This window comes from Eleutherodactylus coqui, chromosome 3 (assembly GCF_035609145.1).
Source record: "Eleutherodactylus coqui strain aEleCoq1 chromosome 3, aEleCoq1.hap1, whole genome shotgun sequence".
Lineage (NCBI taxonomy): Eukaryota > Metazoa > Chordata > Amphibia > Anura > Eleutherodactylidae > Eleutherodactylus > Eleutherodactylus coqui.
The window spans coordinates 21338426-21355524 of NC_089839.1; the positions used below are offsets into that span (position 1 = coordinate 21338426).

Below are 17099 nucleotides of genomic sequence, written 5' to 3' on the forward strand. Positions count from 1 at the left end.
TTGCAAAGGCTTACCATGGACGAGCGGCTGCACACAACACCCCAGCAGTGAATGCACTGCGATGCCTGTGATGGGGCTTGGAGCGATGGACTGTAAGTGAGTGGAAACAAGTGTTGTGGACAGCTGAGTCACAATACACCATCTTCACATCAGATGGCTGCACATGGGTTTGGCGGTTGTCTGGAGGGTAGTTTCTATGTGACTGCATTGCCCCAACCGTAAAATGTGGAGGGGGTTCTGTTATAGTGTGGGGGTGTTTTTGCTGGGAAGGACGAGGGCCACTGGTTATAGTGAAGTCCACCCTTGGGTACAGAGACATTCCAGACAATGTGGCATCACCTACCCCATGGTAATACTTGAGTACAGCTCCGTGTCTCTACCAACATGGCCGAGCACCATCTCATACGGCATGCAGTGTGGAGGAGCAGAACGTCTACAGACTTCATTGGCCAACCCAAAGTCCTAATCTCAATCCCATTAAGCATCTTTAGGATAAACTACAACGCCGTATCTGCGCACGCCCAACACACCCATCATCCCCGCATCGCTGTCTGAAGCGCTCCTCAAGGAATGGAGGCAAATCCCTCCACACATCTATGGGAATTTGGTGGAAAGCGTCCGCGGAGGGTTACTGCAGTCACGGAGGCCAAAGGCGGCCAACACTGGGCTGAACACCGGACTGAAAAATGGGAATAAAATCTAAATTTCATCATTTTCCATGTGTGTCCCAATACTTTTGTCAACATTTGTCAAATTGCTCAAGATTTGCCAAATCTACCAACAATGTGCAACATCTGATAGATTCATCACATTTTAAACTGGAGAAGGAAAAAAAAGCTGAAAAGTAGCATCACAATGTCCCCTGCAGATAAATTGTCCCCGCTGTGTATGCACTCACGAGTACTCACTGTAGGTGACATACCCGAATTAAAGGGCGTTACCAAGACTGAATTTTATCGCCTATGTCATATAAATGATAAAAGTCTGATCGGTGGGGGTCTTACCATTAAGACCCCCACCCATGCCAAGAACAGGGATCCAATGTCCCCCTCTTTGAATGAAGAGGGGATTGAATGGCGTGGCGGTCATACATGGACAGTGCCGCTTCAGTCATCTTTAGTGAGACTGGCAGAGATAGCGGAGCACTTGTACTCGGCTATTTCCATCAGCCCCATCAAAATGAATGGAGAGGCGCTGCACATACTCCATTCAGTCTCCATGCCAGTGTGGGGTGCAGCGAGCACGCAGCGAAGAGAAGTGGGGGACATGGTACCCCCATTCTCAGGATTGGTGGAAGTCCTGTGAATAGGCGATAATACTCAGTCTTGGTACAACCCTTTAAAGGGGTTGTCTGAGACCCGTAACCATATTGTCATGATTCTTTAACATTTTCTTTATCATCTACAGTTCTGTTGGTGTGTCAGCCTCCACTGTATTTCTAGCATTACATTCCTAAATCAGAAAGGTCAGGATAAAGCCAGCGCTAAATCCCCCACTGGTTAGGGAGATCTACAGAGCAGGGGATTATGGGAGGACTGGATAGAAGTGAATATGAATAGTACAATGGTATGAAGTCTCCCGTGTGATTATCCCTCCACCTCTATAATGGCAGTACAATGTGACATCATTACTGCGGCGCTCGCCCCGCTCCTGGCTGTCGGGGTAGAGCCGAATAATAAAATGATTGGAGGAGAAGAAGTAACAGATGCTCTTCGTTACTTCTGCCCTAAAATTCAATTCCCGGCTGGTCTATGCATCACTTTAACCCTCTTTAACCTCCATATGTTGTACATATTCCATAATTCTGGCTTTTATGTCTCCGCTCTGCTGCACAGAATGTGCTTTGTATTCATCTACAAGCTACAAGGGCACGGCGGATCTCCTGTGAGATAATGCCACTTAGTGCCGCGCGGCCACTGAATCACAGAGTCACAGCTGACTCCACGCTGGGCGGCGAGGAGGACAACGCCGGACTGAATACCTGGAGTATTCGCAGTCCGATAGGAGAAATCCATCCCCTAATATTATCAATGTGCGTGAGCAGCGGCGGCGCGCAACCTCTCAGGGACCGGCGATTATGTGCCTCGACCCTTTAGTGACACGGTTAGATTTACCTATAAGGACACGACAATTTTTGAGGGACTTTCATCTCCCCTTTTAAAAAGCCATAACTTTTTTGCTTGTTATTTTGGTATATATAATGTTTTGTAAAACTATTTTTTTGGAGGACAGGGAGAAAAAACACAAATTCTGCCATTGTTATTTTTTCCCAGCGATAATCATACAACCTAAATGACGTGATACATTGTTTTCTGTGGGCTGGTACCATTGTGGCTATACTAAAATTATGTTGTTTGGGTTTTTTTTTCAGGTTTTTCCACTTTTGCACAATAAAACCCCCCTTTTTTTTGTATATAAAGCCACCACTAGGGGGAGCTCAAGACATTTCTGTATACTATATATACAGCCACCACTAGGGGGAACTCAGGAAGCTTCAATATACTGTATATACAGCCACCACTAGAGGGAGCTCAAGAAATGTCTGTATACTATATATACAGCCACCACTAGGGGGAACTCAGGACAATATTGCATACTGTGTATACAGCGACCATTAAGGGGAACTTAGGAAACTTCAATATACTGTATATACAGCCATCACTAGGGGGAACTCAGGAAACTTCAATATACTGTATACAGCCATCACTAGGGGGAGTTCAGTAAATTACTGTGTACTATATATACAGACACCACTAGGGGGGACTCTGGAAACTTCTATATACTGTATATACAGCCACCACTACAGGGAACTCAGGAAACTTCTATATATAGTATATACAGCCACCACTAGAGGGAGCTCAATAAATTACTGTGTACTATATATACATCCACTACTAGAGGGAACTCAGGAAACTTCTATATACTATACATACCACCACTAGGGAGAGCTCAGGATATTTCTATATATGAAGCCACCACTATGGGGATCTCAGGAAACCTCTATATACTGTATAAACAGCCACCCAATGAAAAGGGCATCAATCAATCAGATCAAGTATTTTAACATCTCCACCTACAATTCTGGACAGCTCCGTCGTAGGACTTTCCTTATAGTAGTTTATTGTGTGAAACATCTAGATAGTATACCCAGCCCTTCATGGATACCAGATCCTGGGTGACAACCTCTCATGAGCATCATTACAGTGCCCAGAAGGGTTGTCACCCAACCTTCTCTATATAGAGATGGGTATACACATTAGATGCAGATCAGACGACCATCTAATGTGTGTGGGGGCGTCCCAGGCTGTTGGATTTCAACTACCTGATCCTTAGGTTCTTGGGAGATAAGATGCTGCTAAAGGATCTGGAGGAGACCGAGGGGTCTAGAGGGGGTCAAAGGAGTCTGAAGGAGACAGGGGAGTATATAGAGGACAAGAAGTGCTTGGAAGAGACAAAGGGGTCTGGAGGAGATAGAGTTATGTATATATAGAGGACAGAGGATTTTGGAGAGGAACACAGGGATCTAGAAAAGGAAAAATAAGGCTAGAAGGAAATCAGAGCAGCCTTGAGGAAACAGAGGAGTTTGGAGCAAGATACAAGAGGGTGAGGGGTCTGGAGAGGGACAGGGGGGGGGGGTCTAGAGAGGACAGAGGTGTGAATAAGATAGAGGGGTCTGGAGAGAGAAAGATGAGTCTGAAAGAGGCAGGATGGTATATAGATGAGAAGGAATCTGGAGGAGACAAGAGCCTGGATGGTTCAAAAAAGTCTGGAAGGGAACAGAGTGGTCTGGAAGGGATTGAGTCGAACGTGCATGTATAGCATGCACAACATGCATCCTATGTATAGGATGTTGGATGGACAACAGCTTTCTATTGTACATGGGCAGCCGAAGTGTCAGTCTTCAATATTCTATTCATGAATCAGGTGGCTCAGGATGAACAGACTAGGTCCCATAGAGTGTAGTGCTACATTGTATGGAATTCTATCTCTTATTTCGTATCTAATTGGCATTTAAATACAGTCTCTTCTGAAGAGTATCGCACATGCAGCATGCATCACGCTGTACTCACACTGTACGTTCAGCTGCACTGCGGCCTCCCTGGATCGTATGTTGAAGCCGTTATATCTCGCTGTTTGACACTTATAGGTTCCGCTCATTTCTCTGGTGACATTTTCCAACCTCAGTTTTCCCTCCAGAGTTTCCACCAACATTTCACTATTGGGGAATGCAGCCTCCTTGTCCATTCGAGTCCACAAAACTGGAGGCAGTGGCTTTCCTCGCACCTCACACTGCAGTTCTGCTGTAGACCCTTCCCTGACGGTGATGACTAACTGCCCCTTGGGGACGCTGATGGATGGAGGCACTGCAAAAAACAATGAAGAGTCATTGTAGCAATTACTGTAGAAGTATACAGAGGCGGCACTATAACTTTTTCGGGCCATGAAATGTAGACTATAACTGTGAGGGATATAGAGGGGGTATTATTCCTTTGTGGGGCCACAGAGGGGGCAGAATAACTTTAGGAGTACCAAAAAAGGGTCACTAGCCTTTTGTGAGTCTATAGAGTGGGCATGAGCCCCTTGCGAGTCTATAGAGGGAGCACGAGCACCTTGTGAGGCCATTGAGGGAGCACAAGCCCCTTGCAAGTCTATAGAGGGAGCACGAGCACCTTGTGAGGCCATTTAGGGAGCACGAGCCCCTTGTGAGGCCATTGAGGGAGCACGAGCCCCTTGTGAGGCCATTGAGGGAGCACGAGCCCCTTGTGAGGCCATTTAGGGAGCACGAGCCCCTTGTGAGGCCATTGAGGGAGCACGAGCCCCTTGTGAGGCCATTGAGGGAGCACGAGCCCCTTGTGAGGCCATTGAGGGAGCATGAGCCCCTTGTGAGGCCATTGAGGGAGCATGAGTCCCTTGTAGGGCCATTGAGGGAGCACGAGCCCCTTGTGAGGCCATTGAGGGAGCACGAGCCCCTTGTGAGGCCATTGAGGGAGCACGAGCCACTTGTGAGGCCATTGAGGGAGCACGAGCCACTTGTGAGGCCATTGAGGAAGCATGAGTCCCTTGTAGGGCCAGTGAGGGAGCACAAGCCCCTTGTGAGGCCAGTGAGGGAGCACGAGCCCCTTGTGAGGCCATTGAGGGAGCATGAGCCCCTTGTGAGGCCATTGAGGGAGCACAAGCTTCTTGTGGGGCCATAGGGGGTGTCACTTGTCGTTTGTGAGGCTCATATAGAGGGCACTATAACTACTAGGACACAGAGGAGCATTAATCCTTTATGGGGCCACAGAGGTGGGGGGTAATATTCCTTTGTGGGGCCACAGATGAGGTATTATAACTTTGAGGGATTACATTATATGCCAGAATTCAATGAAATGTCAGACTATTGGAATGTGTGGTCTGTCCTTTGACTCAGTTGAAAAAATGTATTTCCCAGAGTGCAAAAATCCAAATTTGCATTATAGGATCTTATCTTATCCAGCAGAATACTGACTGGAAGCTGAATGCAGCTCTGGATGTTACTAGAGTATAACTCACTGTTATATGCAGATTAGATGTAGTTGATAGCTGCACATTTCTCACCTGTCTCTGCTGAGATGTTGATGTCGCTGCTGTTCAGAGTGATGGGCAGGTTGGGTAATGAAGCTTCACACATGTAGGTGCCGTAGTCACTAAACCGAAGTTCAATGATCTCCAGGCTGCTGGTGACCGGAGGAAGTTCTGGGTCATTCCTGGTGATCAGGATGCGGTCTGAAGTCTTGATGACCTTCTGGTTCTTGTACCAGGTGTACTGGACCTTGTCTTGAGGCACGGCATCCACATGGCAGGAAAGTTTCAAGTCCTGGCCCAGTTGGATGCTCTCACTCTCCTTGATGACATCTGGAGTAATCTGATAAGTGATGTTTCTCATTGCTGTATGGGGCAGAAGACAAATGCAGAGCATTAGCTGGCAGAAACCTCCACGCCCCTGTCACCACGGACTTCCACTCATACACAGTCTGATACTGCCCTGGGCATCACTAAAGATTGTCATGTGACTGCACTAAAACTCACCAAATGAAATACTAAACAATCATGGAATGGAAACTTTTATTTGAAGCATACTTATTAGAACTGACCTCGTCATGATCCCATGAGTGATTGAGGTCTAGGAAAGGAAAAAGTAGGAGCACAGCTATTTGGGGTGCAGAGGTGGCAAAGGCACCTAGATCCTGTTGCCTGAGGGGTCCCAAAGGCCCCTCTGTCACTAACCATTCACCTATCCATCCACTAGAGAGCAGCAGTGATATCACTGAGAATGCAGCCTATCCATCACTAGACAGCAGCAGTGACATCACTGAGAATGCAGCCTATCCATCACTAGAGAGCAGCGGTGACATCACTGAGAATGCAGCCTATACAATCACTAGAGAGTAGTGATGACCCCTCTGTCACTAACCATTCACCTCTCCATCCACTAGAGAGCAGCAGTGATATCAATGAGAATGCAGCCTATCCATCACTAGACAGCAGCAGTGACATCACTGAGAATGCAGCCTATACAATCACTAGAGAGTAGTGATGACCCCTCTGTCACTAACCATTCACCTCTCCATCCACTAGAGAGCAGCAGTGATATCAATGAGAATGCAGCCTATCCATCACTAGACAGCAGCAGTGACATCACTGAGAATGCAGCCTATACAATCACTAGAGAGTAGTGATGACATCTTTGAGAATGCAATCTATCCATTCAGTAGACAGCAGCAGTGACATCACTGAGAATGTAGCCTATGCAATCACTACAGAGTAGCGGTGACATCACTGAGAATGCAACCTATCCGTTCACTAGACAGCAGCGGTGACATCATTGAGAATGCCATCTATCCATTCACTAGAGAGCAGCGGTGACATCACTGATCACACTATTTTGTGTCTTGCATGTTTCCCAGCGTGTATGTTGTACTCTAAGTGTTACTGGCCTGATACAGGACATACATCTCACTAGGAGGTTGACCGTCTTCTTGCCAGGGTTCCCCACGTTGTTGATGGCTGTACAGTTATAATATCCAGAGTCTTCTGTTCGGATGTTCCATATAGTCAGGTTTCCCCCTTTACTGATGCTGTTGGGCGGCATGGGATTAGGGGAGTGAGACCAGACAGCTTTGGGTGTGGGGTCCCCTCCGGTAAGTGTGCACTGCATGGTGATGTTTTCTCCTGGGTTGACCACTAACGTTTCATTTACCGACATCTTGAGGGCAGGAGGAGCTACAGGGAAGAAGAGGGAAAACGATATGAGACAGATGATAATATGACTTCTGATACATTGTTACATTATAGGAGATGGGATATATTCAGAGGCAGCCCACATGATGTCATGTCTCAACTCAATGATGTCACCCAGTGCCAGTACACAGAACCCTATATGATGGAAGGGTAAGCACAACCAAGCATGGGTGACAGTAGAAATATGTTGAGAGATAAATGGCCCCGACCCATGAGTTGGGCGCCATAGTAGCTGCTCTTACCCCAACGCCTCAGTTCTGCTCTGCCCCTGATTGATTTTCACTCATTTGGATAACTCTCCTTATGCTTGCTGATCCCATTTGCTTGCCTTGCTGTTCTATAGCAATGACTGACAGTTCTGTGCTGGTTGAGTCGGTGTAGTGTTGTGTTATGTTCTCCTTTGATGATTGTTATACTCAGTATCGCTACTCCCACCTCGGCTTGTTATACTGAACACAGAGTACTGACGTGCTGCTGGGAGCATGGCCGGAGCCGGAGACAGACTCACACATAATAGGTACTGCACATATAAACAACGTGCATTAACAACACACTGGACATAAAAAGACTAGCAATGCCAAACCATGAATACGACTAAAAGCCAGACATGGACATCTGCCTTCATAAACTGTGTGGTGAAAACTTCTATACATTCTCTACTAAGACACAATCTGTTCTTCCAGTATTTCAGGCTCCCAGATAGGTGTGGTGCACCATACAGGTTTATAGCCTATTAGTTACGCCATTGTTTAGTCAGCGGGCTGCCCTGTTACGCAGAGGTGAACTACACTGGCATAGACACCCAAGGCTCCCCCAGCATATATTGCAAAATGCCCCCCCAAAAATAAATTGATAAATGCCAATATATACGAGATATTAGTTAAAATTTTGGCCAAAATACAGACGCTCACAAGCCTGCGTCAAGGGTCCTCATTTTCTTGTGAGACTCTACACTGCTATGAAAAACAGAGGAAAAAAAGAGAAAATTGCAAAATCACAGAAAAACATGGCCAAATTCACTTATCAAAAACAGTGGGACGCAGATAGAGAGACATAATACACAACCTCCCAGTAAAAGCAGAAAGCCCAAATGCTAGATAAAGGAGCTAGAAGCAAGTGCAGAATACTAATGAAAAACTGATCACATGACCATATGAAAGAGGAGTTGATAAGTGAATTCTGCCATATTTTTCTGTGACTCTGTAATTTTCTCCATTTTTCTGTGACTTTTATTTTTTAAAGTACAAGAATATAAGTACTCAATACTGCTCCTGTGTGCTTGTTGTTTTTAGCCGTTTAGTCGTTCACGACCCTTGGCAACCATAAATGCAAGCTCCCTCCATGCTTTTCAGTTTTGCACTGCTTATTTTAGTTGTCTGATATCCATGCCAGTATCAAAAAAATAACTACTATAAAACTGCCTCCTATGTATAAGAATATTACTACTATAATACTGCCCCCTATGTACAAGAATATAACTACTATAATACTGCCCCCTATGTACAAGAATATAACTACTGTAATAATGCTCCTATGTACAAGAATATAACTACTATAATATTGCCCCCTATGTACAAGAATATAACTACTATAATACTGCTCCTATGTACAGGAATATAACTACTATAATACTGCCCCCTATGTACAAGAATATAACTACTATAATACTACCCCCTATGTACAAGAATATAACTACTATAATACTGCCCTCTATGTACAAGAATATAACTACTGTAATACTGCCCTCTATGTACAAGAATATAACTACTGTAATACTGCCCCCTATGTACAAGAATATAACTACTATAATACTACCCCTATGTACAAGAATATAACTACTATAATACTGCCCTCTATGTACAAGAATATAACTACTGTAATACTGCCCCCCTATGTAGAAGAATATAACTATTATAATACTGCCCCCTATGTACAAGAATATAACTACTATAATACTGCCCCATACGTACAAGAATATAACTACTATAATACTGCTCCTATGTACAAGAATATAACTACTATAATACTGCCTCCTATGTGCAAGAATATAACTACTATAATACTGCCCCTTATGTACAATAATATAACTACTATAATACTGCCCCCTATGTACAAGAATATAACTACTATAATACTGCCCCTTATGTACAAGAATATAACTACTATAATACTGCTCCTATGTACAAGAATATAACTATTATAATACTGCCCCCTATGTACAAGAATATAACTACTATAATACTGCTCCTATGTACAAGAATATAACTATTATAAGACTGCCCCCTATGTACAAGAATATAACTACTATAACACTGCCTCCTATGTACAAAAAAATAACTACTATAATACTGCCTCCTATGTACAAGAATATTACTACTATAATACTGCCCCCTATGTACATGAATATAACTACTATAATACTGCCCCCATGTACAAGAATATAACTACTATTATACTGCTTCCAATGTACAAGAATATATCTACTATTATACTGCCTCCAATGTACAAGAATATAACTACTATAATACTGCCCCTATGTACAACAATATAACTACTATAATACTGCCCCCTATGTACAAGAATATAACTACTATTATACTGCCCCCTATGTACAAGGATTTAACTACTATAATACTGCTCCTATGTACAAGAATATTACTACTATAATACTGCCCCCTATGTACAGGAATATAACTACTATAATACAGCCCCCTATGTACAAGAATATAATTACTATAATACTGCCATCAATGTACAACAATATACCTACTATAATACTGCCCCCTATGTACAAGAATATTACTACTATAATACTGCCACCAATGTACAACAATATAACTGCTATAATACTGCCCCCTATGTACAAGAATATAACTACTATTATACTGCCCCCTATGTACAAGATTATAACTACTATAATACTGCCCCCTATGTACAAGGTTATAACTACTATAATACTGCCCCCTATGTACAAGGTTAAACCTACTATAATACTGCCCCCTATGTACAAGAATATAACTACTATAATACTGCCACTATATACAAGAATATAACTACTATAATACTACCCCCTATGTACAAAAATATAACTACTATAATACTGCCCCCTATGTACAAGAATATAACTACTATAATACTGCCCCCTATGTACAAGAATATAACTACTATAATACTGCCCCCTATGTACAAGAATATTACTACTATAATACTGCTCCCTATGTACAAGAATATAACTACTATAATACTGCCCCCTATGTACTGGAATATAACTACTATAATACTGCCCTCTATGTACAAGAATATAACTACTATAAAACCGCCCCCTATGTACAAGAATGTAACTATTATAATTCTGCCCCTATGTACAAGAATATAACTACTATAATACTGCCCCCTGTGTACAAGAATATAACTACTATAATACTGCCCTCTATGTACAAGAATATAACTACTATAAAACCGCCCCCTATGTACAAGAATGTAACTATTATAATTCTGCCCCTATGTACAAGAATATAACTACTATAATACTGCCCCTATGTACAAGACTATAACCACTATAATACTGCTCATATGTACAAGAATATAACTACTATAATACTGCACTCTCTGTACCAAACTATAACTACTATAATACTGCCCCCTGTGTACAAGAATATAACTACTATAATACTGCCCTCTATGTACAAGAATATAACTACTATAATACTGCCCCCTATGTACAAGAATATAACTACTATAATACTGCCTCCTATGTACTAGAATATAACTACTATAATACTGCCCCCTATGTACAAGAATATAACTACTATAATACTGCCTCCTATGTACAAGAATATAACTACTGTAATACTGCCTCTTATGTACAAGAATATAACTACTACAATACTGCCCCCTATGTACAAGAATATAACTACTATAATACTGCCCCCTATGTACAAGTATATAACTACTATAATACTGCCTCCTATGTACAAGAATATAACTACTATAATACTGCTCCCTATGTACAAGAATATTACTACTATAATAATGCTCGCTATGTAGAAGAATATAACTACTATAATACTGCCCCCTATGTACAAGAATATAACTACTATAATACTACTCCCTATGTACAAGAATATAACTACTATATTACCGCCCCCTATGTACAAGAATATAACTACTATAATACTGCCCCATATGTACAAGAATATAACTACTATATTACCGCCCCCTATGTACAAGAATATAACTACTATAATAATGCTCGCTATGTACAAGAATATAACTACTATAAGACCGTCCCCTATGTACAAGAATATAACTACTATAAGACCGTCCCCTATGTACAAGAATATAACTACTATAATACTGCTCCCTATGTACAAGAATATAACTACTATGTTACTGCTCCCTATGTACAAGAATATAACTACTATAATACTGCCCCCTATGTACAAGAATATAACTACTATAATACTGCTCCCTATGTAGAAGAATATAACTACTATAGTACCGCCCCCTATGTACAAGAATATAACTATTGTAATACTGCCCCCTATGTACAAGAATATAACTACTATATTACTGCTCCTATGTACAAGAATATAACTACTATAATACTGCCTCCTATGTACAAGAATATAACTACTATAATACCGCCCCCTATGTACAAGAATATAACTACTATAATACTGCCCCCTATGTACAAGAATATAACTACAATAATACTGCTCCTATGTACAAGAATATAACTACTATATTACTGCTCCCTATGTACAAGAATATAACTACTATAATACTGCTCCTATGTACAAGAATATAACTACTATAATACCGCCCCCTATGTACAAGAATATAACTACTATAATACTGCCCCCTATGTACAAGAATATAACTACTATAGTACCGCCCCCTATGTACAAGAATATAACTACTATAATACTGCCCCCCATGTACAAGAATATAACTACTATAATACCGCCCCCTATGTACAAGAATATAACTACTATAATACTGCCTCCTATGTACAAGAATATAACTACTATAATACCGCCCCCTATGTACAAGAATATAACTACTATATGACTGCTTCCTATAGATAGGAACATACAGTAGTAGAAGGAGTCTGACGTGACTTGAGCTGTTCTGTACTAACATATGTATAATTGGGCAGTAGTCGCTCAGTTCTGCTGCACTGGAGGTATTAGCATGTTTTGGAGCAGACAGCATATTTCGGCTTGTTCTCCCTCTCAGCGCTGGCTGCTTGCTATGATAATACTGTGAGTATTTGGGCCGGAGACATGTGCGGATTGCTTACATTTGCGTTTATTCCCATCATCCAGAACGCTGTTGCCCCCGGGTGCCTCATAGAGACTTCAATTAAAAGAAGAATCCGCTGTTTTAATTTGGTGTTTGCGGAACATATGACACAGACGGAGCGAGAGTCATCCATCATTGTAGAGAACATCACCCTCAGCTGGGAGCTGCACAGTAATTGTGTTTTGTATGCAGAACATCTCGGAGCGCGGCCTGCTAGCACTCATGTGTTGGCGGTATAAGTGCCCATATCCGGCATTGGCCGCGTTGGATGGAGCCTAGAGCCGCGAGCCGCAGCTCTGGAGGATCATTATAAGGGATTTGGATAATAAAATTTGGAGCAGTACATATGGCGTCTCCATTGACCCGGTCCTGCTGTTCTCATGAGCTGCGCTGGAGGGTAAACAGGTGTTGTGTAGTAAGTCACATAACAGGTATTGCCCAAATATAGGATTAACCCATCTGATGCCAGGGGCAACACAAAGTGCTAAAAAGACTCAAAACAATGGATGCTTGCACATGGGGGGTCTAAAAAAACAACACTCGCTGTTTGTGTTTTCCCATATACAATATCTCTACAATAGGATATATGGGGGAATATATTTGAAATGCATCAAGCAGAAGGGACCACTCTATCCAAGGGCCCCATAGCAGCTACATAGTCTGCATCTATCGCTCTCATATCTCTCTATGTAATTAAAAATAATAATATTAATTGTTATGTATGTCAATGTCCATATGTGAGGTACATATATCCATCATGTCACTAGCACAGAGCACGGCGCTCACAGAACCTACAGACATAGGGATGCAAGATAAAGAATACAGGGAAAAGAAGAAGAATGTGTGGTAGCAACATGATTCTTCAACAGATTACTGTAAAAGGGGAAGGTTCATCAAAATAGTAATGAGAGGAAAGAAAGATGAAAGAGGGAACGAAGAAGGAGGAAAGAAAGAAGAGGGTGGAAAGACAAAAGAGGGAAGAAGGAAAACAGTGAAGATAGAAAAAGTGGAAAGGGGGAAAAAAGAGAAAGGGAAGAAAAAGATGGAAGGGAGAAGAAAGTGTGAAGAAAGAAGTATGAAAGAATAGAGAAGAATTGGGGGGGGGGGGAGAAGGAAGAGGGAAAAGAGAAAGAAAAATCATGGAAGGAAGAAGAAAAAATAAAGAGGTCTGAAAAAGAAAGCAAAAAGAAGGAAGAAAGAGGAGAAAGGAGAAGAAAAGGGGAATACAGAATAAGAGGGAGGAAAGAGAACAAAGGAAGAGGGAAGGGAAACAGTAAAAAGAGGGGGGGGGGAATGAAGAAGAAGGAGGGAAGAAAAAGGAAAGAAAGGAAATAATTAGAACAAAAGGAAAAAAAAAAGAGGGTGAAAGAAAAAAGGGGAAAAGGATAGAAATGAATAGGGAAGAAAGGGAAACAAGACGAAACGGAAAAAGAAACGATGTCGGAAGAAGAAAGAAGGAAGTAAGAAGAAAGAGGGATAAAGAAAAGGAGGGAAGAAGAAAGAGAGAAGAATTAAGAAACAAAGAGGGAAGGAAGAGAAAGAAGAGCAGCAGTTTACCAGGTACATAAAGGAGGAGGTGATGATGGAGCCCCTCCTGGTCTTGTAGAATTGAGAATTGAATTCGAGAAAAACATTGAAATATACTCCACAACTAACTCTCCATCGGAGCCCTTTTCCCCCGGCCGGTGGTCTCTCCTGCTCGCCGCCGATCCCCCTCAGTCCTGAAGGCTCACACCACGCTTCACACTATTATGTCACACAAAGACTTTGCCTGTAATTGTTCTGACCGCCGTCACCTGTGCCCCGCTCCCCGCAGTCCTCTACAAGCTGATCCTGTATATTGTGTCATCTGCCAACAACCGGACCCGCTGAGTAATTGCTTCTGTCAGGCGGCAGCGCATTGACTTCCCCCTCCCTGAGTTGCACAGGTTTGGCCGCTAAGTACAAGTGACAGTTTAATGGGGTCCCAGTAATAAGGCACTTCATTAGATTCTGACTTTTTAAAGATCTTTGAGAGTTTCATTCTCTGACCTGGGAGGGCGGGGGAGGGAGAGATGAGATTGATTGAGACACACCGATCGACTTCTGCAATGTACTCAATTCACTTTCTCTTCCGCACCTCTGTCTCCCAGGAGGACAAAATAAACTGGCGATCAATAGCAGCGGTAATATCACTGGTGTCCAAAAAGAAAGTCGAGAGGCAGCAAAAGAAGGAAGAATTCAAGTTTCTTGTTTCAAATTAAAAAAAAATCACTGTGTGGAATAAGTGTTTCTGTGTTGCTCAGTGGTCATTGGCAGCACTGGGGTCCTGGGTTCGAATCCAACTAAACTCTGATGTACATGGCTCAGTTCATATGGTGATGTAATAGTGAGTCCATAGGCCTACTACACCCCCATATGCTTCTGATTTATGAAGTCCAACAGCAAGCCAATTGTGGCTTCTACACCAAATGCCATATTAGGGATGAGTTACACTGTGTATGGGGGCACCATATGGCGTCACACAGAGTTGCTACAGCTCTGTACAAACTCCCTTTAAGGTATGCCCCAGGCATTTTAATGCAAGTAATGACAATGGCACTCATTAACACCAGGGAAAGATGTAAGGCCCTGTACAGCCCTGGTCATGTGACCACAAGTGCATTTCACACACATATCACAACAGCTTGGCCACTAGGTGGTAGCATGGTACTAAAACTGTACGCATAGAAGTTCACATTAAAGGGGCGTAAAAAATATCATGAAGGGCAGGAAATGTTGAATAATTAAAAAATAAGTTATATTCACTGGTCTGATCCTCCGCCGATACAGCGCCAGCACTCCAGTCCACACTGCCAAGCACTGTTTACATGCTGTGGCAGTGATATGTCTCGAATCTTATATCACTGAGGCCCGTGGATGGCTGCAGTGGTCATGTATGTATATGGACATGTCACCACTGCACCATGTAAACAATGCCTGGGGACGGGGACTGGATTGGGGATTGCTCTGACCCGCCCACCTTCATTCACAGTAAACAGGCTGTTTTTCATAGGTGAATGACTGCCTGTTCACTCGGACTGATCTGTCGTTCCATTTTTCCGCATGTAAAAACTGAACAAATTCTCGTTTGTCTTTCAGTCTGGGCATGCATTTATACTTATCGTTTAGAAACCCACTGGACACAGGAATCTGAATGATTTATCGACCCGTGTAAAAGGGCCCTATGTTGTGATGAGCAAGCTTTTGATTTGGTGGTTCGCTGAATTATGGCAAAAAGTTTGATTCAGTCCCAATTAGTTCAAACTGAACTGGAATTTCACTAATATCTCTAAAGGTGATGTATAAAGAAGGAAGAAGAAAGTTTCAGGTTCTACATGTGTTTCTAGCACCACAGCTCCATAGGTGTGGGATAATTGAGCTGGCTGGGTAAGGTGTTCTCCAGCCAGCCAATCCCCACCGGTCTGCTGCACATATAAACCAGCCCCTCTGTCTAGAAGATGCTGGTTTCCCAATACCCTGGTGTTTGCATTAAAGGATGTTGTTGTGTAAGTGTGTACAGCAACATGTTCTGAGTGTCTGTGCAGGTGGCCGGGCATGTAAAGGGAACAGTCCTGTTCGGTGTGAATGGTGTTCTGTGTGATATGCAATCTCTGGAGTGTATGTGTGGTGTGAACTGTGTCCTGTGTTGCTTGGAATTTTTACCATTTAGGATAAGGTAGGTCCATAGGTTCCAGTGTGGGGCCGTCCCTATCAGGACGATCACCCTGCTTGCAAGCTTTGTCTTGTTAGAGTAGGGACCCATGAGACAACAAGGACCCTTGTTGCAAGCTTAAGTGTTTTGGCCAAACCAATACCTCGTACCTAATCTATTCCATCTGTGTATGTGTGCAGGTAAGCTAGGTGAGTGTTTTTGGCATTTGTCGGTCGTTATTTGTGCCCATGAGTCCAGTTCGCAGTTCACTTGCTTTTAGTGTTCTGTGTGTGCAGTTCTCTAGTTTACGGAGGAACTAGATGCACCAGATGTAACAGAAAGAAGAGATAAAAGGAAGAAGGAGGAAGAAGAACAATATAAAGAGGAATGAAAAATAATAAGGAGGAGTAAGAAGAAGGAAGAAAGAAACAGAGGGAATTGTAGTGGGTTTGGCTGAGATGAACTTTGTGAGGTTTGGGTTTGCGCTAAACTGAACTTTTAGCAAAGTTTGACCTGAAACAGGGTTCATCTGCTTCGGTTCACTTAACACTAGCTTTATGATCGCATGCAAGCGAGCAACTATATGGCTGTGTGTACCTGTAAACAAGAGAGGGAGGAGGAGGCAAGGAAATACATCTTGTATAACACTATATAATATACATTATATCCAAAAGTGGTAAATCTTCTAGAAAATATATAAAACGTAACTTTTCTTCCACCCTGATCGAAGCTCAGCTAGTAGAGGAGCAGAAGATGAAACAGGGAGGAGCTTACGGGTTTCGAACCAGAAAAACGTGGTTCTTACTTATAATAAAGTCCCAAAGTGCGGCTCCTGTGTGTAACAGCACATAAATGCCCG

At 42.6% G+C, this 17099-nt stretch overlaps 1 protein-coding gene across 6 annotated transcripts in view; it reads right to left on the bottom strand.

Moving 5' to 3' along the window:
* The window catches only part of MDGA1 (MAM domain containing glycosylphosphatidylinositol anchor 1), a 271881-nt gene that overhangs the window by 73098 nt on the left and 181684 nt on the right, over positions 1-17099 (bottom strand). For all 6 annotated transcript variants that reach the window (XM_066595295.1, XM_066595292.1, XM_066595293.1 and 3 more), the window contains 3 exons: positions 6973-7242; positions 5578-5907; positions 4071-4364 (listed from right to left, as the gene is read on the bottom strand). In XM_066595295.1, the coding sequence (XP_066451392.1) occupies positions 4071-4364; positions 5578-5907; positions 6973-7242 (894 nt within the window). The remainder of the gene's footprint in view (positions 1-4070; positions 4365-5577; positions 5908-6972; positions 7243-17099) is intronic.